The sequence below is a fragment of the Orycteropus afer genome, unplaced genomic scaffold (assembly GCF_000298275.1).
Source record: "Orycteropus afer afer isolate SDZICR_OR568_19922 unplaced genomic scaffold, OryAfe1.0 scaffold00031, whole genome shotgun sequence".
NCBI classification, from domain to species: domain Eukaryota; kingdom Metazoa; phylum Chordata; class Mammalia; order Tubulidentata; family Orycteropodidae; genus Orycteropus; species Orycteropus afer.
In genome coordinates, this window is record NW_006921618.1 from 8,980,843 (window position 1) to 9,007,916 (window position 27,074).

The window sequence follows — 27,074 nt, forward strand, 5'->3', positions numbered from 1 at the left end:
TTTTTTTTTTTTTTTAAATGATTTTGAGTTTCGTTCCACATTGTTCTCCCACTCTATCCGGGATCTCCCACATAGATCCCACTCCAAGTGGTAGATGGGCACCATCTAGTTCTTCTGGTCTCAGAGTCATATAGGTTAAGCGGATCGTATGGCGTACCAGTCCCTTGGACTAATTGTTTCCACACATCTTAGTTTTCTTCATTTTTCTTTGCTCTGGACGAGGAGAGACCCATCGTTGCATCTAGATGGCCGCTTGCAAGCTTTTAAGATCCCAGTCACTACTCGCCAAAGTAGGATGTAGAACAATGTTTTTGTGTAGTATGTTAATGCCATTTGAGCTTGATGTCCCCTGTGACCATGGTCCCAAGCCCACAAGTCCACCTACCTTGCTCCCTCTGGGTAGCTGGCTGTGGCCAAGAAGTGATTACAACCTTGTCCAGTTTTCAGGGATATTTTTGGTTTAAAGATTATCTCAGGGCATTAGTTTTAGGGGTTCATTCAGACTCCATGGCTCCAGAATGTCTAGATTTTTTGAAATTTTGAAATGCTGTCCTGTGTTTCCCCTCTTTTGCTCAGGATTCTTCTATAGAATCTTTGATCAAAATGTTCACTAATGGTAGCCAGGCACTATTCAGTTTGTCTGGTCTCATGACAAAGGAAGCAATTGTTCATGGATGCAAGGTATTACATTTTTTTATTTATCTCCACTTTTGAAGTGTTTTTTTCCCCTTGTTCTTGCCTTTTCTCACCAACAGTTCCGGGATCTGTTCTTATAGCTTCTCAGTCAATTAGGATAAAGTTTATTACCATCTATGTTTCTAGAGATTTTATTAAAGTCCTTCTATGAAATAGTCACCTATCAGGATCATTTATTTGCGACTAGATTGTCAGGTTCTTCAGGGCAGGAGTGCTTCCATTCAAAATTATTTTCTTCATTGTGCCATAGTCTTAGTGTTCAGTTATTGAGTAGATGAATATAATTCATATATTAAATAAGATTCTTAGGTTATGGATCATAGTCAGTTTATTCTTAATTTTTGTTTCCATTTTCTAACCCAATTTCTGTTTTTAGTAAAACTCTACTACCTCCACTAGCTACCCCACCCTTACTCCTGTAGTCATGTCATTTAAAAAAAAAAAAAAAAAAGAAAAATCAGCCAGCCATCTGGAACTATTTCAAAGATATTTTGAAAGTTAGATTATGTCCACAGGACTATTCATTTATTCATTTTAGGAAATTAATAAATTAGGTTTGTTATATGTGGAAAGGACAGCTCTGATGGTGTAGTGCCTAAGGCATTTGACTGCTAACCAGAAGACTGGTGATTCAAACACACCAGCCATTCCTCGGAAGGAAGACTGGGCAATCTACTTCTATAGAGATACCACCCCGGGAACCCAAGGAGGGGTTGCTATGAGTCGAATCGACTCAACATCAGTGAGTTTGGTTTTGGTTTATATGTAGAAACCACATTGTCTTTGCTCTGTTTCCATACCTGATAAATTATTTTTTTTTAAATTCATTTTATCTGTTCATTGAATCCATAATAGAAAGCTATGGTTTCTGTGGCTTCCTGGAATCTCTATGTTTATTGAGGCATTTATTTGTTGATGTGTTCTTTGGGAGAGATTCTGTTGACGATGAAGTTGGATTGGCTGCTATCTTTACTGAAGCTGATCATGGGGCCTTCAGCTTCTGTAGTACTACTAGGTGTGTTTGAACCACCAACAGTTGGTTACCAACTGAGCGTAGACCATCTGTGCCACCCAGGAACTTTTGGAATCTTTATTAGGGTGGGAGGCACATTGACAATTTGCCAGTTCCAATGTTGATGACTATTTTGTGGCAATTTTGACGAACAGGTTCATAACATAATCTTCCTTATTCTGTGCTCCTTTACCCCCAACAAAATGTTTGCTAAAATGGTTTCCTCTTTCTTTTACTGACCTAATTTTTTTGCCTTTATGACCAGAGTGTGACTTAGTAGTGGTAAGACTGGTAGCCTCTGTTTCCTCATCACTTACTATTCCTTAAGTTTTTGTGATAGAGCTTCTTTGCTGATCACTTAACTCTTTTAGGTCACTAGTTAGTTTATATATATATATGTATACCTTTTCATAGTTTCAGTTTGACTGTCGCTATTCGCAACTTTTATTTCACTCCTGTCTCCATTTACTTTCTGGAATTCTTTTGCTGTTTTCCCATGGAATAGTAGTTAGGAACACAAACTTAGCATTGACAGACTAACTATTCTGGTTAACTGTCTTTTTGTTTAACTGACGGTTATTTTAATCTTTCATTGAAACTCCCAGTGTGTGCTGTATAGTGAACATGTATGTCGTGTGTATGTTTTTAATTAGATGTAGAGCCTCAGCATCATTGATCTGAATGTTAGCACTATGATGTAAAACTTAGGTTATTGTTAGGTTGTTGTTATTGTTAGGTTGTTGTTAGGCACTGTCGTGTTGCTTCTGAATCATAGCAACCTTTATGTACAACAGAACGAGACACTGCTTGGTCCTGCACCATCACAGTCATTGTCACGTTTGAGCCCATTGTCAATGGGCTATGTCAAATATCCCCTTTTCACTGACCATCTGTTTTACCAAGCATGATATCCTTCTCCAGGGACTGGTCTCTTCTGGCAGGGTGACTGAAATATGAGAGACAAAGTCTGACCATTCTTGCTTCTAAGGAGCATTCCAGCTGTACCTCTTCCATGACAAACTTGTTCATTCTTCTAGCAGTCCACAGTACATTCAGTATTCTTCGCCAGCATCACAGTTTGTTGTCCAGCTCTCACATGCATATAAGGCTATTGGAAATATCATTGCTTGGGTTGAGCACCCTTCATCTTAAAAGTAACATCTTTGCTCTGTAACACTTTAAAGAGGTCTTTTGCAGCAGTTATACAGATAGATGGCTAAATCTGAACTGACAAGAGTTTTTCACAAAAGTTTTAGTTTCAATAAATACTTAATCAAGAGCCTGTTCTTTGTTATTTGCTTTGTTGTTGTTATTTGCCATGGAGTCAGACCCGACTCATAGCGACCCCTCCTTGGGTTTCTGAGGCAGTATCACTACGGAAGTAGATTGCCCAACCTACCTTCCAAGGAGTGGCTGGTGGGCTTGAACCTCCAGCCTTCTTGTTAGCAGTCAAGTGTCTTGGGCACTACGCTACCAGAGTTATTTGCTTATTTCCCTTAAAATTGGAAGTCAGAAAGCAATCTCATTCATTGATGGTTCCAAATAGAGTCCTTGATTTTAGATGTTTACTGTATTTAGTTTTCCCTGGTATAATCTCCGTATAGGTAGAGTACAGAGAGATGGATGAAAGCTTGGCCAACCTCTCAGAAGATGAGTATTATTCAGAAGAAGAGAGAAATGCTAAAGCAGAGAAGGAAAAGAAGCTTCCCCCACCACCCCCTCAAGCACCACCTGAGGAAGAAAATGAAAGTGAGCCTGAAGAACCATCTGGTGAGTTGCAGTAACCAACCACAGTTTTGCTTTGTCTTAGAAATAAGAACAGATCCATTTGTTCCTTATTCTGTAATGATACGTTTTCTTCTTTGGTTTAACTGATACTGGGGCTTTTGCCGTGTGTGTGTGTGTGTGTGTGTGTGTGTGTGATATAGACATATATATGTGCATACATAGTGGTACTGGTACTCTTTTTGTGTGTGTGTCTGTACATTTAGTAGGAAAGTGAAGGATGGGGTGCAGGCTAGTGGGAGTATCAGGGAGTTGGAAAGGAGGAGAAAACATATATGATGCCAAATCCAAAGACCTAGACCTCTCAATGACAGCTCTGACACAGAATTTAGATAGGGAATGGTCCTAAAGTTGTTATGGCTAACATAAGCATTTACCACATGGCTAGATACTTTGTGATAAAACGTTCATGGTGTGGATCAGTTGTGAGAAGTGCCTTTACATGGCAGACAAATGTAAGAATTTATTCTGAAGTCAAAAGGAAAAGGCCCAAGTGCCTATTATTTTTCAGCTATTGAGTCCTCCAATCAAAGGAATGATACACGAAAAAGCTATGAAATAACATTCAAAGTTCACACAAGCTGCCTTGTGTGTCACGGAAAGATAATTGGAGTCTGTAATACTGGTTTCAGAGCTTTAAACAGCTATACAGAATCCTCACTGATATCCCCTCAGCCCCAAGAGCTAGCTTTCTGAGAATATTGGGACCAATCAGGGATACTCTTCCATCTTGCTTGGAGAGACTAAACAAAAACAACATCTTACAGCAACATCTTACCAAGCTTTTTGCATCTTCAGCCCTAAAGGCTTCTCATTAACTCTTCCTGACACCAAATTTTTACTAAGTGCCTGTATTTCCAGTAACTCCAGACCCATCACCTCCCCAATTCTTTTAGTCTTGCACCTTTTAAAACAAAATACTTATTTCAGATCCCATCTGCTATATCTTGCATAACTTTCCTAGGTACCCAGAGTAAGACATATTTCATTTAAGACATTTTATGTTTCAACTATTTTTTTTAAAGGTTTTTCTTCCCTCTGATATTGCTATAAATCACCAAAAGATATTTATTAGAATTAAAACAAAACAAAAAAGTACTCTTGAGAATTAGAAACAAGTGTTAATTTAAATTGAGGTTTAGATCTTATCAAACAAATTCTGGCTAAAACTCAAAAATAAAATTTTATAAGTTACAGGGATGATAATAAAGTGTAACAAGGAAATATAGTTAGAAAATATTAAAAAATATTCTGGGTTTAATTCATCTCAAGAATTGGGTTTTCTAACATGAATGGTTTTCCTAAAATTTGTTAAAATAATTTCTTGGGCAACTGCAGCCCACCCTCCTTGGGAGGTTTCTCATCTCAGTGGTATGTTACTTTTGGGACTAATATCTCTGAGATAAGCTTTTTTCTGTACCTCCACAAGCTCTTCTCTTTTTTGTTGATATTTTTCTTCCTCCTCTTTCTAGTCTTTTATATTTAGCTCTCTTTCCTTCTTTTTTATCTCCTTTCCTCCAACTTTGAACTTTTACCCCTCTGTTCCCTTCTTCCTTCTGTCTCCTTTTTTAAATTCTTGCCTTTTTTCTCTTCTATCTGTGCTGTAGACCTTCAGGCTGCTAATCTCTTAGTTCAAGCTCCTTGTAGATTGTTCAGTGATGATCTCATTTCTCATATGCTTCCCACCTTCTTTTTTGGTGTGATTGTCAGTGGTAAACACTTTGTTCTCTGAAAATTTTAAACCAATTCTTTGCATTTAGTGTTTTCTGTTTTATTATTTCATAACTATCAGGCACTGTTCCCAGGAAGAGTAAATGTCTAGCAAAGGGATTTAGGATTTAGAGAACTATCTTTTTATTTTGTTGTCTAGTTAATTTGAATCCAGTGGTTTAGTTTAAGTAAGTTACCTTAGTATTTTTTGGAAAATTTAGTTTTGTTTCTTAAGTTTAAGATACGATACCTTCAGTATTCAGGAATATGTTGATAACAGACAAAAACTTGCTAATGTATTATTTGTGGCTATGAAAATATTTTTCCTTTAAAACAACTTAAAGTTTTTCTGAAAATACCTGGAGTGCAATAGGGAATTACTTTTCCCTATAAAGCAGTGTGGCATCTTGCAGTACTACATAAGTAAGAAGATTGGGCCCTGATGGTGAATCATAAAATATTATCAGGTGAGTTCAAATATTTGTAAACTGTCCAGGGTTTCCAAATCTTTTGTCTTATCAGAACCAGTTCTTTCACTTAAGAGTTTTCAGTCAGAAATTGAATTGCAACATTGCCATGCAGACATTTTAAAATATTAAGAGAAATGTGGGTATGTTTTTTGTTTTTTACCTTAATATCTTCTTTATATGAATCATTTTAGGTAGTAAGCAACTAGAAATTAACAGTCTCTTAAAATACATAAGGTTTGCATACATTTCATTCACCAACCTTTAAATTTAGAAAATTGTGCTTTTCTGCCCACAGTGTTAATTTTCTTTTTTAACATTTTACTTGTGAAAGTTTACATAGCAAATTAGTTTTCCATTCAATAATTCTTACACAGATTGTTCCATGACATTGCTTGCAATCTCTGTAATGTGTCAGTCAGCACTTTCCCTGTTTCCACCCTGGGTACCCTGTTTCCCTTTGTCCAGTTTCCCTGCCCCTTCCTGCCTTCCTATCTTTGTTTTTGAACAAATATTGCCCTTTTGGTCTTGTAGACTTGATTGTTCTAAGGAGCACATGCTTCACGGTATTATTTGTTTTATAGGCCAGTCTGTTAATTTGGTTAAGAGCTGACCTCAGAGTGGTTTCAGGTCCATGTTAGAAGGGTAACTTAGGGCACTACTGCGTTCCTCCAGTCTTTGTGAGACCAGTAAGTCTGATCTATTTTATGAATTTGAGTTTTGTTCTACATTTTTCTCCCATTCTAATTGGGACTTTCTATTGTGTTTCTGGTCAGAATGATCAACAGCGGTAGCCAGGCATCATCTGGTTCTTCTGGTCTCAGTCTAGAGAAAGTTCATGTGGCTATTAGTCCTTTGGATTGTAGTAACTTCCTTGAGTTTTGGTTTTCTTCATTCTCTGGGCATGAAGAGACCAATAGTTGTATCTTAGGTGGCCACTCACAGCTTCTAATACCCCAGACACTTCTTATCAAACTGGGATGTAGAACATTGTCTTTATGTACTGTGTTGTGCCAGTTGATCTCAGTGTCCTCTGTGCAGTGTTAATCTTAAGGAGAGTAAAATATTTTATTAATTAAGAAAGCAGAAGATGTGCTGAAGTCAGTGAGTCAAAATGAGTTGCCTGGAGAAAATTCCTGAAGGAGAATACCAGGAGGAAGACAGAAAAGCTAATTAACTGTATTAGCTCACTCATATTCAGCTTTTTAATTTTCATATAGAAACATGATTTAGTTTTTCTCCCCCCACTGCCTTCCAGTTGTTGAAATATACCAGAAAAATCTCACTTGTAGTTCCTAGATTTAAATTTTGTATTGATGTGTTTTCACTAGAGGACCTTGCTTTGGGAGGATGTACTTTTTTTGGGGGAAGTTAGAATTAGCTTAGTTGTACCAACCTGAGACTTCTGTGGAAACATTCTAAAATAAGTAAAAGGAAATTGGAAATGATCTATTAAAGATGCTGTTCTCAAAACTTAAAGTTAATGAGTTGAGAATGAAAGTTAATCAACATAGATATCAGGAAACCAAAAAACTAGACTCACTAATGTCACGTTGATTCTGACTTATAGCGATCCCTCCTTGGGTTTCTGAGGTGATATCATTATGGAAGTAGATTGCCCAGTCTTCTTTCCAAGAAGAGGCTATGGGTTTGAACCTCCAGTCTTCTGGTTAGCAGTCATATGTCTTAGTCACCATGCCACCATAGATATCAGAAGTATATTTAAATATACATACACACATACATATGAAATCGTGTGTGTTTGTGTTTGTGTGCGTACTATTGTTCTTTGCTTAGCAGTGTCCTAATACTCAGTAATTGAGCTCAGAGGCTTCTGTTTAAACCATTGGTTACCTCTTCAAATGGCTTTCTTTAGATATTGTTTGCTGATTGGTGACAGTTCTGTTTTATTACCTTCTTTTATTCAAAGACCATGGGAAGATTCACTTTATGTCTTTTTATATTCTTATTTGAACCAAAAGAAGTACTTAATCTCTTCTCTGTTGTGCATGATGAGGGTGTGCGTGTTTTTAAGAGACATAGACTATCAAATAAATATTTACAGTTCATTGAAGTGAGAGGTTGGTATGACAAAAAATATCTGATGTGATTTTAATAAATTTTAGGTCCCTGTTCATGTAGTGTTCATTTCATTCATTGAAATTGTTTCATTCATCAAACAATTTCACATAAAAGGGGATGTAACCTGAATTACTAAAAATACTAACTTACAGAAAAAATATAAAATGTATTTTTATACATAGATAAAAGAATTTACTTTTAAATTCAGTGAAATTTAATCACAGATGCTGTTATAATGAAAATATCCATACGACAGAAGATTTCTCAAAATTTGATAGATGGGTAATTCAAAAGGCAGAATCTTTTGGACCATCCTTTAGAACTTGTTATAATAGAATATGACCAGAGAAGAGTTGAAGGCTGATTGCTTTACTTTAAAAGAAAAAATCAGTGGTCCTAATATCATCACCTTATACTTACATAGTTCTTTGTTTTAAGGTACTCTGCTTTCCCCTGCAAGACATAACGGGGGCAGTAGGCATGGGCGGTGGTTGACAAGTATGGGGTTTGGCAGTATGGGAAGGTCCCCCCCCCCCCCATCAGGCTATCACTATTCTCAAATGATTTACCCCAGGCTTTTATCCCTGATTTCACTTCATGCCTACAAGTGGAATCAAAGAGCAAGAGTAGTTCTTGATGCGAATTTACTTCAGTTAGCTCCACAGGAAAGATTATAGGGTTCTGCTATATCCTCATACCTAGCAGGAGACACTCTTTTGTAGATTTACCAGAAGTGGCTGGAGAATTCATTACTGACAAGAGTTATCCATGTTGCCATTTTGACCTGATAGTGGAAAATAAATGCGTGAAGTCATTTCAGCTCTCATTATATATGATACATACACTCAGAAAACAAAACCTAGGATTAATTTTCTTGCCTTTTTTTTTTTTTGTATAGCATCATTTCATTATGTTCTATCTGGAACTGTGCTCCAGAATAACTTACTGGAGGGCTGAGAAAAAAAATGTCACAGAGTGAAAAGGTAATCAAGATCAATTCAGTAGAAAAAACATTTATTTAATATGTGTGGAAATTGTGAGGGATGCTAAAAATGAACCAAGACAATATAGTACTATACAATACATGCTCTCTATGCTCAGAGAATTTATAGCCTAGTTTGAGACGTAAATGTGTAATAAGAAGTACTCTTAAAATGCTGAATTTCAGTGTGAATGTTCCAGAGAATCTTAGAGGCAGAAAAGGTGGGAAGGAAGGAAGTATTCTCAAATCTTTTTTGGCTTACTAGAAGAGTTAATAAAGGGGAGAAAGGGGGATTGATAGTGTGGAGGAAAAAAAATTTTTTTTTAAATAAAATACAGATTTCCTACACAAAATAATATTTTTCCCCAAGTGTGGTAGTCCCTCGTTTACTTTATGTACATTAATTGTATGACTGCAATACTTTGTTCTACACATGGTGCTGGATTCTATTGGTGCAAAGATGAAAACCAGGTCATCTTGCAAAGAATCCTCAGTCAGTTTAAACTGAAAAACCAAACTCAGTGCCAGGGGATTGATTCCAACCCATAGCAACCCCACTGAGTTTCCGAAGCGGTAAATTTACAAAAGCAGACTGTCTCATCTTTCTTCCACAGAGTGGCTGGTGTGTTCAAACTACTGCCTTACCCCCTACGCCACCAAAGCTCCTTACTGTCAGTTTAGGGGTATAAAAATTGAGGAGTGAAATAATATAATAAAAGCATATATAAAGAACAGTGAGAACTCAGTGTTTTAAAATAATATTTCTCCTCAAAATGCAGTTTTGGGGTTATACATTAAACATGAAAGAATGAAGTTGGTCTTCTAAGAAGCAATTTCAGATCCTTGATTGTTTGGTATTTGGTTGTTTTACTTTTTACTAGCTGAGTAATTTTATTTATAATTTTTTTGAATTTTTTGCTACTGTCATTTCTTTGACCTGATTATAGTGTAATAGAAGGATACTTTGTTTATATAAAAATTTTCTCATATGTAAAATGGGGCTTGTTATGAGGATCAAATAGGAAAATGTGTGAAACCCACCTTTATGTAGAAACATCTGCTCATTTATTAAACACAGTTTGAACTAGGAATAGGATGTAATGGTGGTTTATTCAGAAAAATATCAGGTCAGTTTTTGTACCAGGTTGATATACATACTTGACTTGTGACTTTCAGAAACTGTAAAGATTTCTTGTAGTCCATTTCTAACAATGTGTCACTGACAAATAGGTCATTCTTTAAGTATCTGGAACTGTTAACCATATATGCACCCCCCCCACACACACACACATAATATTTTAATTAAGGATTAAAAGTTTAGTATTTAATCTTTAATGTTAAATCATGAGAGGAATGGCAAATCTAGTACTTGCTAATGTAGACCTTTTTTCTCTCCTCAGAGAATAATGTAATTGAAATTCATGTATTAAGTATCAAGATACATGGATTTCAATTATATTATTCTCTGAGGATAGGAAAAAATCTAATACATGGATTTCAGTTTTACTAGTAAGTACTGAGATTTGCCTTTCCTCTCCTCAAAAGAAGATGGAAGGAATACACAGAGTCACTGTACTGAAAAGAATTGGTCAGTGTTCAGCCATTTCTGGAAGCAGCATGTGATCGAGAACTGATAGTATTGAAGGAAGAAGTTGAAGCTGCACTGAAGGCACTGGCAAAAATCAAAACTGCATTTTGATTTGTTTGAACAATTGCCTCTTGATCTACATACAGGCTCCGTATGAGCACTACTAAGTGTTCCAGAATTCCCTTCTTCATAACATAATCCATAATTAGCTATGATCCACACAACTGAATGCCTTTGCATAGTCAATAAAACACAGGTAAACATCTTAGCAATGATATCCTTGTTTCTTGTCCTCTTCTGAGTACAACTTGAAATTCTGGCAGTTCCCTGTCAATGTACTGCTATAACTGTTTTTGAATTATCTTCAGCAAAATTTTATTTGCATGTGGTATCACATATGATACTGTGATAATTTCCGTATTCTTTTGGACCACCTTTCTCTGGAATGGGTACAAATATAGATCTCTTTCAGTCAGTTGACCAGGTAGCTGTCTTCCAAATTTCTTGGCATAGACAAATGAACATTTCCAGAGTTGAATCTGTTTGTTGAAGGATCTCAACTGTTATTCTGTCAATTACTGGAGCCTTGATTTTTGCTGGACAATAAATAAGGAAGACTGACAAAGAATTGATGCATTTGAATTATGGTGATGCATTTGAATTATGGTGTTGGAAAAGAATGTTGAATATACCAAGGACTGCCAGAAGAAGGAACAAATCTGTATTAGAAGAAGTACAGCCAGAATGCTTCTTAGAAGGGAAAATGGTGAGACTTCATCTCACGTACATTGGACATGTTATCAAGAGAGACCAGTCCCTGGAGAAAGACATCATGCTTGGTAAAGTAGAGGATCAGTAGGACAAAAGACCCTCAAGGTGATGGATTGACAGTGGCTGCAACAATGGGTTGAAACATAGCAATGATTATGGGGATGGCATAGTACTGGGCAGTGTTCATTCCATTGTATGTAGGGTTACTATGAGTCAGAACCTACTCTGCAACTAAAAACAACATCATCAAGATATAACAAGTTTTAAAATTTTGCCATATTTTCTGATTATAAATGTTTTAAGCACTTGAGGACAGGGTTATATATTTATTATTATTATTTTTAATCTTCTGATTAAAAAAAAAAATACCCATTGCCATCAAGTTGGTAGCTCTGGTGGCCTAGTGCCTAAGGCATCTGACTGCTAACCAGAAGGCTGGTGGTTCAAACCCACTAGCCACTCCTCAGAAGGAAGATTGGGCAATCTATTTCCATAGTGACATAGCCTAAGAAACCCAAGGAGGGGTCACTGTGAGTAGGATCCTACTTGACGACAGTAAGTTTGAGTTAGAGCCATCAAGTAAATTCGGACTCATAGCAACCATGTAGGACAGAGTAGAACTGCCCCATAGGGTTTCCAAGGCTGTAAAATCTTTATGGAAGCAGACTGCCTCATCTTTCTCCTGCAGAATGGCTGGTGAGTTCAAACAGCCAACATTGTGGTTAGCAACCAACTGCTTTAACTACTGTGCCACCAGGGTTCCTAATCTTAAGATAGAAGAGCGGTGGTACAGAGAATTACTTGGTATGGCTCTTCTAGCCATGGTCTTTGAGACTCCCACCAGATGAGTGGGTGGAGCAATACAAATGTAAGGTGCTTATGGCCAACTAAGGGGATTGGATAGTTTGTTAGTCTCTGGTAGCATAGTGCCTAAGGCATTTGACTGCTAACCAGAAAGCTGGCGGTTCTAACCCACCAGCCACTCCTCGGAAGGAAGGTTGGGCAGTCTACTTCCGTAGTGATACCGCCTCGAAAACCCAAGGAGGGGTCGTAGTGAGTCAAGGCTGACTCGATGGCACATAACAACAACAACAATGTAAATAAGGTACATGGCACCCTTGTGGGGTTGGGACCATGGAAATCAGGTGTATGGAACCCTCATGTGGTAATTGGTCAGCTTGTCATTCTGCTAGGCTTAAAATGAGCCCTCCTAGAGCCAGAATAGGGAATCTCACTACCATCAAGACAGAATAGCTGAGAGTGGAACGTGTCCTTGGACCCAAGATCCCTACACTGACAGGACAGAGAATTGGCAGTGAAACGGTAGCAGCAGCAGCAACAGGACCAAGAGACACAGAGACAGACGGTGGGCTTATGAGCCCACAGAGCATGAAAGCTGAGTGTCTTTGGACAGGAGACTTGCTGGCAGAATGAGGTGTGCCTATCAGGCAGAGCTAAAGAACTTCATAACACTTGCAGGGCAGGCCTGAGACAAGGGCCAAAATAAAGGCATGCCTGAGGGTGTGGCCAAGGGGAGGCTGTCCTGATTGAAGAATTGTATCCTGAACATTGTGTAACCTGTTAACTTTCCTCATCAGTTCCATAATTGTGACTGTAGTCTGTGAGTTCTGTGTGGCTACTGCACTGAGAACCTACCAGAGAAATAGTGAGTACCGTGGGAGGGATGGTAGGTATTAGAATTAATGAAAAGGTTGGAGGGTGGTAGCATGTCCTAATTTTGCTGTTAGGAATCAGCCTTAAGCTGTTGCTGTTGATACTTCTCTCTCCTCCTTGTGAAGTTAGAAGAGGTCAGAGGATGCTGCCACCATGTCCTTTTTGCAAAAACACGTGATTTTTTTAGTACCTACGAGGTTATAACTTCCTCTTAGAATTATAGACTCAAGGCATATTTAAAATAGAAGGAGCCTCTAATCATAGAGTCTACAGTGTAGACAACCCTGACAAATTCCCTTCTTGATTTTAAATTGTACAGTATCCCCTTGTTCTGTTTGAACAACAGTCTCCTCGTCTATGTACAGGTTCCTCATGAGCACAATTACGTGTTCTGGAATTCCTATTCTTCTCAGTTTTATCCATAATTTTTTATGATCCACACAATCAAATGCTTTTGCATAGTCTATGAAACACAAGTAAACATCTTTCTGGTATTCTTTGCTTTTGGCCAACATCCATCTGACATCAGCAATGATATAGCCCTTGTTCCACATCCTGTTCTGAATCCAGCTTGCATTTCTGGAAGTTCTCTGTCAAAAACTGCTTTGACTATTTTTGAATTATCTTCAGCAAGATTTTACTTGTGTGTGATATTAATGATATTGTTCAATAATTTGTGCATTCTGTGGGATCATCTTTCTTTGGAATGGGTACAAATACGGATCTCTTCCAGTCAGTTGGCCAGGTACCTATCTTCCAAATTTCTTGGCATAGATGACTGAGTGCCTCCAGTGCAGCATCTGTTTGTTGAAACAACTTAGTGGGTATTCTGACAATTCCTGGAGCCTTGTTCGTCACCAGTTCCTTCTGTTCACCTTCAACTTCTTCTGTCAATACCATTAGTTCTTGATCATATGCCACCTCTTGAAATGGAGGAACATCGACCAATTCTTTTTGGTACAATGACTCTGTATTCCTTCCATCTTCTTTTGATGTTTCCTGCATCATTCAATATTTTGTCCATAAAATCTTTTAATATTACAACTTGAGGCTTGAATTTTTTCTTCAGTTCTTTCAGCTTGAGAAATGCCAAGCATGTACTTTGCTTTTGGTTTTCTAACTCCAGGTCTTTGTACATTTCATTATAATAATTTACTTTTTCTTCTCAAGCTGCTCTTTGAAATCTTCTATTCAGCTCTTTTACCTTGTCATTTTTTTCATTTGCTTTAGCTCCTCTCTGTTCAAGGACAAGTTTTAGAGTCTCTTCTGATGTGCAATTTGGTCTTTTCTTCCTTTCCTGTCTTTTTAATGATCTTTTGCTTTCTTCAAAGATAGTGTTCTTGATGCCATCCCATAATTCCTGTGGTTTTCCATCATTTGTGTTCAGTGCATCAAATCTGTTCTTTAGATGGTCTCTAAATTCAGGAAGGATATAATCAAGATCATATTTTGGCTCTCTTTGGACTCCTTGGTATCTTTGGACTTGTTTTAAATTGTCTTCAGCTTCAACTTGAACTTGCATGTGAGCAATTGATGGTCTGTTCCACAGTCAGCTCCTGGCCTTGTACTGCTGAAGATACTGAGTTTCTTCATCACCTTATTTCACAGATGTAGTCGATCTGATTCCTGTGTACTCCATCTGGCAAAGTCCATGTGTATAGCTGCCATGTATGTTGTTGAAAAAAGGTATTTGCAATGAATAAGTCACTGGTCTTGCAAAATTCTGTCATGTGATCTCCAGTGTTATTTCTATCACCGAGACCATGTTTTCCAAGTGCTGATGATTCTTCTTTGTTTCCAACTTTTGCATTCCAGTCGCCAGTGATAATCAACACTTCTTGATTGCATGTTTGGTCAATTTCAGACCGCAGAAGTTGTAGAAATGTTCGATTTCCTCGTCTTTGGCTTTGGTGGTTGGTGCATGAATTTGAATAATAGTGGTATTAATTGATCTTCTTTGTAGGCGTATGGATATTTTCCTATCACTGACAGCACTGTACTTCAGGATAGATCTTGAAACATTCTTTGTGACGATGAATGCCACACCATTCCTCTTTACTTTGTCAGTCCTGGCATAGTAGATCATATGGTTGTCTGATTCATAATGGCCAAAACCAGTCCATTTCAGCTCACTAATGCCTAGGATATCAATCTTTATGCGTTCCATTTCATTTTTGACAAGTTCCAATTTTCCTAGATTCATACTTTGTACATTTCATGTTCTGATTATTAATGGATGTTTGCAACTGTTGCATCTCAAGTTGTGCTGCATCAGCCATTGGAGGTCCTGAAAGCTTTACTCCATCCACATCATTAAGGTTGGCTCTACTCTGAGGAGGCAGCTCTTTCCCAGTCGTATTTTGAGTGCCTTCCAACCTGTGGGTCTCATCTTCCAGCACTATATCAGACAGTGTTTCAGGGCTATTCATAACATTTTCCAGTAATATATCAGACAGTGCTTGACTGCCATTCATAAGGTTTTCACAGGCCAAGTCTTTGAGAAGTGGATGAGCTCTTTCTTCTTCCAAGTCTGTCTTAGTCTAGAAGCTCTGCTGAAGCTTGTCTGCCTTGCGTGACTCTGCTGGTATTTGAAACACCGGTGGTGTAGCTTCTAGTCTCACAACAACATGCAAGCCACCACAGTGCAACAAACTGACACACGAGTAGTGGGCTGCTCCAACTAGAACCCATAAATTTGATTTTGAATAATTTTGTTGGAGAGTATAGAACAGTGGCAGCCATGATTTAAAAAAAAAAAAAAACCTCTAGGGTGCTGCAGAGGAACCCCTGAGGCTTTTCCTTTTCCTTAGGCTAAGAGAACAGTATGGGATCAGACATGTATTTTGTTATACATGGGGTATCTGTGAGTCAGAGTCAAGAACAAATTTAATTTACCTCAGTGAGCCCAGTTTACTTATTTATTTACTTACTTCTCTTTGCATTTCTTATAACTGTGATTTTCATTTTCTAAGAACCATAGAGAATTAGCAGGAAAGAGATGGATCAAGAATGAGATACTAGAATAGTGTTTCTAAGCCACCTCTCACTACAGAGAGGACAGGAAGGCACTCTGAAGTGGTAATGGTTACTAACAGTTCATGACCTTTTGCAATGTTTTTTTTAAGAAAACTTTTTAGTATTTGTCTGTATTGATCAGTTCCTTTTTGAAACTATGGCTTTCCGTATACTCATGAGTTTCATCACACATTAATAACTGCTTCAAACTCTCAGAGTATATTATTACTTTCATGCTGTTTTAAAGTCTTTTAGCTCTATTCTTTCTTTGGATTCTATTCTTTAATTTCCACCCATCTTTAGAATATTTCTATGTAGTATCTCCCAAATTTCCTATTTTTCCATGGTATTAGTACTGTTGAACTTAAAACTTTGGAGTCATTTTGAAAGTCGTTTCTCTCTCTCATCAATTTGTTACAAAGTCATGTGTCTTCCTGTGCTTACTCTCTTTGATGTGTAATATCCATTCTCAAAGACCCCTGATGGCTCAGTGATTAAGTATTTGGCTGCTAACCCAAAAGATAGGCAGTTCGAACCACCAGCTGCTCCACAGGAGAAAGATGTGGAAATCTGTTTCCATAAAGATTATAGACTTGGAAACCCTATGGGGCAGTTCTTTTCTATAGGGTTACTATGAATCAGAATTGAGGGCATTGGATTTTGTAGCTGTATATTCTTGTCAGAGCAGCACTAGGTAACCAGAACAGAATTTACTAAAGAGAGTGGGGTGCTGCTCTGACAAATACCTAAAATGTGGAAACAGAAATGGAGGGTGTCCTTGACCTGAGACCCTGTCAGAGAAACCCCGGTATACGGCATGACAGACAGCAGGAGCAGAGCAGGAGAGCGGAATGAGTGACAGCAGGAGCAGAGCCGAGAGACGGGTATGAGAGACGGCAGGAGCAGAGCCGAGAGAACCGGCATGAGACAGTGACAGCCTTACCAGCCCACGGAGGAGAAAGCTATGGCTTTCGTTGGGCTGCTTACTGGTGGAGTGGGTTGCCTTGGGGCATTAATTGGTAAAAAAGACCGGCATGAAATGGAGTAGCAGGTTGGCCGGCCCACAGAGCAAGAAAGTTGAATGCTTTGGGGGCAGGAAGATTCCCATCGGAGTGGGCTACCTTCAGCATTAATCGGCAGAAGCGGAGCGACCAAGGAAACGGAAACAGAGCTGCTTAAGCCTGAAAGGGTAGGACCATGGCCTTTGGGGGTGGAACCACCACAGCCCCCTAGGTTTCAGAGCCAAACCTTCAGCAACTTGGTTCTGGAGCGTGGGGCTGCTCATTCATGTGAGCTGGAGGGGGGAGGATGAAGCCATAGCTACTGCCCAAGAGTGAGGGGGCAGGGCTGCCATGCCCAAGAGGGAGAGGAACGGGGCCCACCAGGCCAAGGGGGTGAGGTTGCCAGTCAGGAACTAGGGGACAGGAGCCACCCAGTGGAGGAGACCTGTTATAGATACCACCCATTGAGGGTCTTTACAGGTGCCAAGTTGACAAGGGGTAGAATTGTGGTGGTTATGTTTTTGTGTCAACTTGGCTGGGCCTGGTTGACTGGCTGGGCAGTTGATGTTAGTTATTCCTCATGATGTGACTGGCAATCAACTTGTGGTGGGATCTACCACAAGCAGCTGAGTAGCTGCTTTGGGTATGTGGTCTGCTTCCTGTATATAAGAAGCAGCTCTGGGAATGGTCTGTATCTTATGGCACCTTGAGCCCTGCGTGTAGCCATGTCATTGTTCAGCAGCTTGCCATGCTCTGCCAACCTTGGGCCTTACAATGGACTTAAATTAATGTTGCCTGCCGTGTGATTAGGTAACATCGGGGCTGTGCCTTTTTACTTGTCAACCTTGGGCTTCTTAGCCTCAGCAGCCAGCAGCTATCTGAGTGAAGAAATGCCTCTAGCTTCAGTGGACTGGGAGCTGAAGGCAGAGCTGAAACCCAAGGCTGAGGGGCTTCCACCCAGCCCCTAGAGCCTGGCACTTTGAACTTGCACTTCTAGCCTCCTGGACTATAAGAGAATAAACTCCTGTTTGTTAAGGCTATACCATTTGTGGTGTATTTCCTGTCAGAGTGGCACTAGGTAACCAAAACAGTAGCCATTCTCCTGATCACCTTGTTACCATAATGGATTTCACTTCACATCTAGATTATAAATTAGTTCAGTAGTTTTTCAATTGGATCTCCTTTATCTAGGTCACCTTTCTCCTCTAATCCAACCAGTGCAGATGGACCAGATTAGTTTAACTAAAATATCACTTGTTTTGCTGCTCTCCTGCCAAAGATCAAACTGTTTTCCCCCATTATTACTAAGATCAAGTTTATGTTTTGGCCCTGCAGGTGGCCCATTTTGCCCATCCTACTTGATATCCCACTGCTCTTGCTGATCATCTCCTTCTTTAAGACTGGGTACTGCATAGTCCTCTGCACATATCATGTCTGTGCTTTTCTCCTTACCTTTGTCCGTGTTGTTCTGGGCCATAGTGTTGATTTTGCTGCCTCTCAAGTCTATCCATCTCTCTCTGGACTTATTCTGAAAAGCTTCTGTGAAGTCTGTCTTAGCTTCTTTTTTCCTAAAAATAATTTTTACAGGCATTTTTCATCTTTCCCTAATTAGTGTATAGACTTCTTGAAAGTAGGGACTGTTATCTAAATTCAACTTTTGTATTTGTGCTTTGTAATTTTGGGGTGTCCAGTAACCATTGAATTAATGAGACAATTAAATAAAAAACTCTACTGGTATGTTAATACAGTAGTTGCTTATGTGTTCAAAGATGGCTTTAACTTTTTGAAATATTTTTCCTCCTTCTAATTTCTTAGGGGGATCTCTGGTGGTGTAGTCCCTAAGGCATTTGACTGCTAACCACCAGAAGGCTGGTGGTTGAAATCCACTAGCCGCTCCTCAGAAGGAAGGTTGGGGAATCTACCTCTGTAGTGATACTGCCTCGGAAGCCCAAAGAGGGGTCACTATAAGTCAGATCAACTCAACAACAGTGGGTTTTTAATTTCTTAAGTATCAGCGTTTAGTGTATAAATTTGGCCAGTTTCATGGATTGATCTTCTGTTTAAAAATCATTGCTTCCTGAAAGATACAGGTGTTTTTCAAATGTTTCTAGAAGTCATCAATTTGAATGTAATTCCAAGAAACTGGATGGTCAAATTGTGAATCTTTTGGTCAATATGTTCTTGGGAACAACAAACTAGTGGTTCTCACCTCAACGTTCTGCAGGTAAGGTATTTGAAAGTCACCATAGGCTTCCTAAAGCTGTTGGAAGAGTAATTTCTGGAGTATTTTAATCAAGATAAGAGCATCCTGTAGTGTCACTATAACTAAAATACTTTACTTTTCTTCAAGGATGACTTAGCAGATCTATAGAAAGTTTAGAAGACACCTGAAAGGCTGTCATGTAAGATACACCAAGAAGATTTTTCAGTTTAGGGAAAATATGCATAGATAGCCTCTACTCTGGTCTTTATTTCATACTTCAGGCGTTTGTTTGTTTGTTTTTTGTTTTTAAATGTGGACCATGGTGGAATATAAACAAAAGGAAATCTCCAGTGTAGTAGTGTCAAAATCAAGGTGATACTAAAAAGTTGCTTTTGCACATTTTCATTTTCTATTTTGAATTTGAGCTCATGTAAGATAGGAACTATGTTAGCCTGCTGTTACATGCCTTTATGCCACTATGAGAAGCAGAGTCCTAGGCTGAAAAGACTTGAAGAGGAGATGAATATGGCATTTTAAATGTTCCACAGTGATACTGCCTTGGAAACCCTAGAAGGGGTCACTATGAGTCACGTTTGACTCTATGGCACATAACAACACACTAATCAAGAGACACTACCTGGATAGAAAGTTAGCTGCATCTATTTGTGTGCTGTGTTTAAAAAGTGATGAAGAATTGGTCCACAATGCGACACTAATAAAGATGATCCTTTTCAGCTGTCTTTGGTGAAGTGTTGTTGTTGTTGTTATGTGCCGTCAAGTCGGACCCGACTCATAGCGACCCCTCCTTGGGTTTCCGAGGCACCATCACTACGGAAGTAGATTGCCCCATCTTCCTTCCGAGGAGTGGCTGGTGGGTTTGAACCGCCAGTCTTCTCGTTAGCAGTCAAGTGCCTTAGGCACTACGCTACCAGTACACGTCCTTAAAGTACTCAGGAGGTGAGAAATGCAACCTCATCATTTACTTCCAGATGAGTTATAAACCTTTGTTAAGTAAATAGATAACTATTTTGTTCTTTTATTTCATTTTAAGTGCTTTTTTAGTTTAGTTTTTGTTTATTTTTTTAAATTGTGATTTGGGTGAGAGTTTACAGACCAAATTCCCTTTCCATACAGTAACTTACATACACTTTTTCTCATGACATTGACTGCAATTTCCCACAGTGCAACAGCTCCCCTTCCGCTTCTTCCCCATGGTAACCTCTTCCCTGAATCCTTCCCTCCCATATGCATTCCTGCCCCAACCCCCAGCTGTCTCCCTGTGCATGCACAGCCCTTCTATTCTTTCATGATTGATCTCTCCAAAGGAGTGTATATACCTGATGTAAATGTTCAGCTCATAATGCCTGTCTTTTGTTCGGCTGGAAGCTACAGGAGTGGGTTCAGTTCTAGATCTGAAGAGCAGCTAGGGTCATAGTCTCAGTGGTTCCATCAGGCTTTATCAGACCGACAAACCTGGTCGTCCCCCCCCCCCTTTTTTTTTTTTTTTAAATGATTTTGAGTTTTGTTCCATGTCATTCTCCCACTCTATCTAGGATCTCAGTGGTTGAAAGTGGTAGCTGGGCACCATCTAGTTCTTCTGGTCTCATAGTCATATAGGTTGAGGACTGCATGGTGTACCAGTCCCTTGGACTAATTGTTTCTAGGCATCTTTGGTTCTCTTCATTCTTCTTTGCTCTGAACAAAAAGAGACCCATCATTGCATATAGATGGCTCCTTGCAAGCTTTTAAGATCCCAGTCACTACTTGCCAAAGTAGGATGTGGAACAATGTTTTTGTATAATATGTTATGCCAGTTGAGCTTGATGTCCCCTGTGACTATGGTCCCGAGCCCATAGGTCCAACTACTACTTCCTCTGGGTAGCTAGCTGTGGCCAAGAAGTGACTATAACCTTGTCCCTTGTCAGCTCTACTATATACCTGGGAATGCTTACAGATTACTTTTGTTTTTTGTCATTTCTTATTTTTTTTTAATGTTTCTATCACTTTCTGCTTGGTTTCCTCCTATTTCTGTGCTTAAATAATACTTCGGAATTTCTTTTCTTTCTTTTTTTTTTTTTTTTTACTTTTTGCTTTTATGAGGGATCCTTTTTTAAAATCTTCCCAGGGTATTGAATATTTTCCATATTTCTACATATTTTATCAAAGACAAAAGATTTCTGTCCTACATTGCTCTTTTACTCTTGTTAACCTTTTGAGCACATAAGTCAGAGGTAAGAAATCCATATTTCTGTTAAGTAATACTGACTCACAGAGAAAAACTCAGTGGACTGAGAGCCACCTGTAGACTAAAATAAACTAATTAACATATATATGACATATAGTAGGAGGAGAAGGAAAATGATAGAAATAGGAACAATTAAAGAATTCAGACAGTGGCTAGCTTGAAAGTGTTTTTTATCATTGTTCTTTTGGCTTTGTTTTTGTTTTTTTTAGAAGTGGTAAGATGCCTTCATAATAAAAGATTGTTGCTTTCATTCCTTACCAAGCCAGGAACATAATATGAAAGAGAGGAGCTATGTTATTCTTATACTTAACCATTATTCTTGGAAGTTTCTGTTTCTTTCTGAGCCTCCTCCTCTTCCCTTTCTCCAGTATAATTTCACTGTTTTTATCTAGCTTAATTCTATTTGGAACCAAATCAAACAATGGCAATAATTTAATTAACATTAAATAATTACTTTAAAATGAAGAAAAAACTTAGAAAAGCTTGTGAATAAACTGAGAACTTCATAAAAATTAACATTAAGTAAAATTTAAAATGTAGTGTCTGCATTTTAAAGATAAATTTACAGATTGGATTTAGTGATTGATACCATCTCTTCAAAATTATGTGTCCTTTTCCAAGGGTTGTAAACAACAAAACATACATTGTGCCCTACTTGAGAAGAATAACCTTGTAGAACCTTCATATATTTAAAGGTGAAGATACTACTTTTTCTTCACCGACCCACAGACCTTGGAGCTTTATTACAGTAAGGGACTATGTTTCACTTTACTACTCCCTTCTAACTCAAATAATGGAATAATCAATCTGCTTTCTATTTGGGATATGTCTTTTAAAATAAATTGTTTAATGAAACTTGTCCAGCTTTAAATCATTGATACTTTCATATCTTCAATACATCACACTGTAGTTTTTCCATAGTGTGGCAGGTGGCTAGAAGCTGAAGAGTATGGCATCTCTCTTGGTGATAAGTTTTGGAAGAGTCTAGAAGACAGTTCTGATTTTTTCAGATTGAACTTTCAAGTTTTGATACTTTTCTTGAAGTTATTAATCAATATAGAACATTTAATACAAGATTTATGTAGCTTGTGGTAGATGCTCTCCCAAGATTTTGTCTACACCTCTCTCCCTCTCCAGAGTGTGTGTCCGTCTGTAGTACTTGGCATATGACTGTAGGGCGTCTTGAGGTATGTTCTGAAGTTCTAAGGAAGCACTGGCATATTCAGCTCTAGTACTCTTTAGTATGTGTAGTGAATAAAATTGCTTTTGGAGCTGGATCTTTTAGATATAGTCTCTCCCTTGAAGAGAAGGGGAGAGTTTTTCATTAAAATTATTCATCTTTTTTTTAATTGTCTTATATATATTCTTTTTAGGTAGAAAGTTAAAGGGATATGGAGCTGATGCTGAATTGTTACAACTCTAGATCCTAGTGCCCATGCCCATCTGTTCTCAGTCTAGCAATGGGTAGTAAAAGACACATGGGATCCTGTTTCTTCCCCCGTCTCCCCTTGACTGTTAAATAATACTGACAGCAAGTATTTAGTGATTAGAAACACTATGTACTTTGTTCCATTGCCTTTCAACAAGAACCAAGTGTGTAAAGTTGGAAGTTTCCAACCAGAATTTGGAAGACTACAATGTAATTCTCTGGGCCTTGATTCCAGAAGAAGGAGTTCTCTGAAAATGGGTTTACTAGTTGGTGGTGAATTCGTGAGTCGCCAACTACTAGGCCTTTATCGTCCAGATAATATCTTAATTTATGGAGTAAGGTCCCTGAGTTCTCCTCTTTCCTTCCACAGGGCAAGCAGGAGGACTTCAAGACGACAGTTCTGGAGGGTATGGAGACGGCCAAGCATCAGGTGAGGGTGGCATTAGATGCTTGCCACTTAGTAGCAAGAGCCGCCAAGTCAGGGATTGATGCTTGCAAGTGTTTTTGGCTGTGGTATCCACATTTTAGCCAGAAGCGCAGGAGATATTTAGCGCACTGGATAGAGTAGTATAATAGGAGAAAGTGTAGCCAGACCAAAAGCAAGCAAAACCTTCTGAAGTCCTCAGGCCGATCTCAGCCCTCCACTCTTCATGTTTTTGATGGGATGGTGGGTACTTTTCTCCCCAGCAGCCTTTATGGTAATATTAAACATGATGTAAAATACAGACTTAGGAGTCCTGGGACCTGTAATAATGAAGAAATAACAGCAATATACACAGAAACCATAGGCTGGAAAGTCTTCACAAAAATAGGACTGAGGGGCATTCTGAGACTAGTCAGAGGAATTATACAGGCGAATGACATACTTTTAGAAATGGTTGTTACATGGTATTAGCTACATTTTTTTCAATCAACATTACGTAATCATTTTGCAGTTTAAAAAAAATTTTTGATGCGTTGACCCATGTCACTTTGGTTTTGTGTATTTCACTGTACATAAATTGTTTCAATAAAATGTATTAATAAATTTTTTTTTAACATGAAAATTACTGCTTTGAAAAAGTCTGTCCGCAGTACTTTCTTTTCAGACCAAACAATATGAGATTTTTACCTGTAGAAAAAAACAAAGGGTTAAATGATTTATAGGGGTCACCATCTGGAACAATTAAGGTTTGTTCCAGTAATCCTAGGTAGCATGTCAGGTTTTCATCCTTTACTTCTTAAAGCAGTGTTTTGTGTATTCCAGTGCTCACAGCTGGTTTATATGTACATTTTGATAGAACTGGAGTAGGTATTACTCACTGTCAAGAGTTTGTCACTCACTGTCAGAGTTTGTCACTTTCTGTTAAATCTACTTTCAGATTATTTGTCTGTTTCAGTTTTATATAGCAGATCCAGGGAATATGTGCATTGTACTCTCTTGAATCAAAGTAGTTCACTCTTGGTACAGAAATCATAGTTAGGGGTTATAGAATATTAGGTATAGATCTCTTTAAATGTTATCCCAAGGATTGAAGGTTGATAATTAGTACATGCTTATCTTGGAGGAGTTAAAATCCTCATTCAGAGTCTATATCTGTGGTAGATAAACCTTTAAGAATGCTTTTCATCAAATGCTGCAGTTATAGACCTTCCATGGGACCTGTTAAGGACCAGGGATGGCCTTTAGAGCTTTAATCTTGAAGAAAGACATTTGAATTTTCTTTTGTTTTCTGTTTTTATGTGAATAAATATTGCTCTTTTGGTTAAGTAAATAAGATGTATTGCTGAAAGTGAAAACAGACTTTCATATAAAACTGTGGTGCTACTGACTTACTGTTAATGGAGCATAAATTTGAGTGTTTCCAGGAGTGGTGGTGATTGTTCTGAACCCTTCAAGGTCTCTTTTCAAAGGTCTTTGTCATGCTCAGAAGCATGCATTTGTGAGATGATCAATCAGAATTAGGAGTGTGTGGTTCTAAGTGATGAACATCCTTCTCTTAATGAAGCCAGATAACCTTCCTGGGTATCTTGCTTGGGGCCAGGGTCATATCTTCTTAAAATCCATATCAAGTTGGCATATACATCCTAAATCTTAGAGCTGGAAGGATCTTGAAGTCATATGGTCAGGCTTCCTGCCTTTAAACATGTAATATTGTATCACCCCTGGCTTATGGGTTAGGGCTTGCAGTACGAAGAAGTTAGACCAGGGATACATCAACAGGTGTGGAGGAAAGGAGTGAGAAGCCAGAAGTCTTTTTAGTGCCTCTGTCATAGACTCATTTAAAATTGCATTGACCCTGAAGATTGAAATTCTAAAGTATAAGGAATCATAAGATTCTCTTCTTCTTTTCTTTTCTTCCCCTGTACTTTATTCTTTTTAAACCATTATAGGACTCAATGTGGTACTTCTCTAGTTTGCTGATTTTAAGTAAAGTCTTTTTATGTAACTTCCATAATGTTTTGTTTTTCACTCTTCAACTAGAAATCTAGCTATATAGCTAGTTATATACTTCCTGAAAAAAGTCAAAGGCAAGTCACTCAGTGAGGCTTTTCTTCTCTTTTAATTCTGATTTATCTATTACCTTGCTCTGATCAAATGCTACCATATCATATCAGAACAGGAGGGAAATGATTTCATGAAATAGAGGGTCTATATTCTTACATCCCCCTATTATTTTCCTGCGTATCTGGCTACTTTACAGTGCTTTCAGAGACAATGTTAGCTAGTCAGACCATTGGAGAGGGTGGTTCTGCTTCAGCATGACTCCGTTCTGAAAGATGTTGATGGCATTTCCTATGAAGTGGTGAGCAAGAAGGTATTGAATGGAGGACAAGATCAGTATATAGGCAGAAAATTGGGAGCATCTTCTTTGAAACACCAGATTCCATTAAGTGTGCGTAAACCCAAAAGTATAAAACTGTATTCCAGAGCCAAGTATAAATTTTTTATGAATTATCTGTGTTACTGCTACCTTTTTTAAGTAAGGATATTGTTAAAGTCAATTTCATTCTTTAAGATTTTTTTCCCCCAAAGGCAAAGCTGATGAGTTAGGGCATCCAAAGTAGTTTATTGCTTCATTTATCACGTAAGATAAGGCTCGGGTGTAGTGTAGGGATGGGGAGCCTGGCACAGGACCAGGCAGTGTTTTGTTCTTTTGTCCATAAGGTTGCTATGAGTTGGGGACGACTCAATGGCACGTAACAACAACAACAACATCCCAACAAAATAAAAAGAAAGAAATATGAGAATTTTTAGAGACCAATTTTCATTTTTAAATATTGTCAAGTATTTTAAGAATAACTAGGTTTTGAAGATGTGTAGAAGATAGAGATGGAGAACAACACTATTTTAAACATGTATTGATGGCACAAGTGAGTTTCAACTTCTGTAATTCCTTTTATTAATACTTCCGGTGGTTGATTTATAGATAACATTGTCACGTGATTCATATAAAGTTGAATAACAAGGCAAATAAATTTCTTAATTGCTACATATTCTCAGGATTCCCACAGTTAACCAACTATATCACAGTGATTATTTGTTGATGAAAACATTTGCAGTGAGGAGCCAAGTGTAATATAAAAGCCAGTGTTTATTCCTACACGGTTATTCTGGCTGTCATTGAAAATAATACTTCACAGCAGGATTAATGTTCAGTTACCAGTTATTAAACATAACAGAAAATAGCTAAGGAGAGTACGGCTAGTGGGGAGAAGTAGAGTTTAATGGAGATAATTGATTTCAAATTCATGTTATACATTCAATAAATATACCAAGAAGTAACCTATTAAGAGACCCTTGGGTTAATGTGTAGACAATGCTTTGTTCTTACATTGTGAGATTGTTTTGGTTTTGATTTTTCTTCTTTTAATGTGTTTATTATGTTTGTTTATTTTGATTTGGGAGTAGAAGACTGGGGACATCTAAGCAATTTAGTTTCAGAAATTTTCTCACATTACTGAAATAACCTCTGCCCTGAGAGTCAGCATTTTTTTTGTCTCAATTTTATGCTCTTTCCACAACAATATGCTTCTTATTTGATTATTTTTTTCTGTAAGGAATAATTATCCTAATAGTCTTTAATTTTAGCTTGAGATTCATTAAACTTGAGCTTTGTTGATTTGATTTAGTAATGTGAAACGTAATATTTGTGCCTCATTATCTGCTGTGGTTGCATAGTTTTTCTTTTCTCCTTGTCTTCAAGAACAGTGTGGCTATACTAGCACTAGACGTTTTTGCTTGACCTCTTGTTTTATTATTTCTTTTTAGGTTGTGTTTGCCATATTAATGTCTTTGTGGAAACAAACTCCTCAATAGTTTAGCTCTAATTTTCTTAAGTTACATCTTTATCTGCCTTTTTTATTTTCCTAAACTTACTAATGCATTTTCTTTAATTTTGCTTCTCTTATTGGTGCTTCTAATTTCTGGCAT

At 38.0% G+C, this 27,074-nt stretch overlaps 1 protein-coding gene across 1 annotated transcript in view; it reads left to right on the forward strand.

Annotated features, from left to right (window-relative positions):
- KDM1A (lysine demethylase 1A) overlaps positions 1-27,074 on the forward strand; it is an 89,860-nt gene that overhangs the window by 34,392 nt on the left and 28,394 nt on the right. The window contains exons 2-3 of the mRNA XM_007935691.2: positions 3,313-3,478; positions 23,031-23,090. Coding sequence (XP_007933882.1) covers positions 3,313-3,478; positions 23,031-23,090 — 226 coding nt within the window. The remainder of the gene's footprint in view (positions 1-3,312; positions 3,479-23,030; positions 23,091-27,074) is intronic.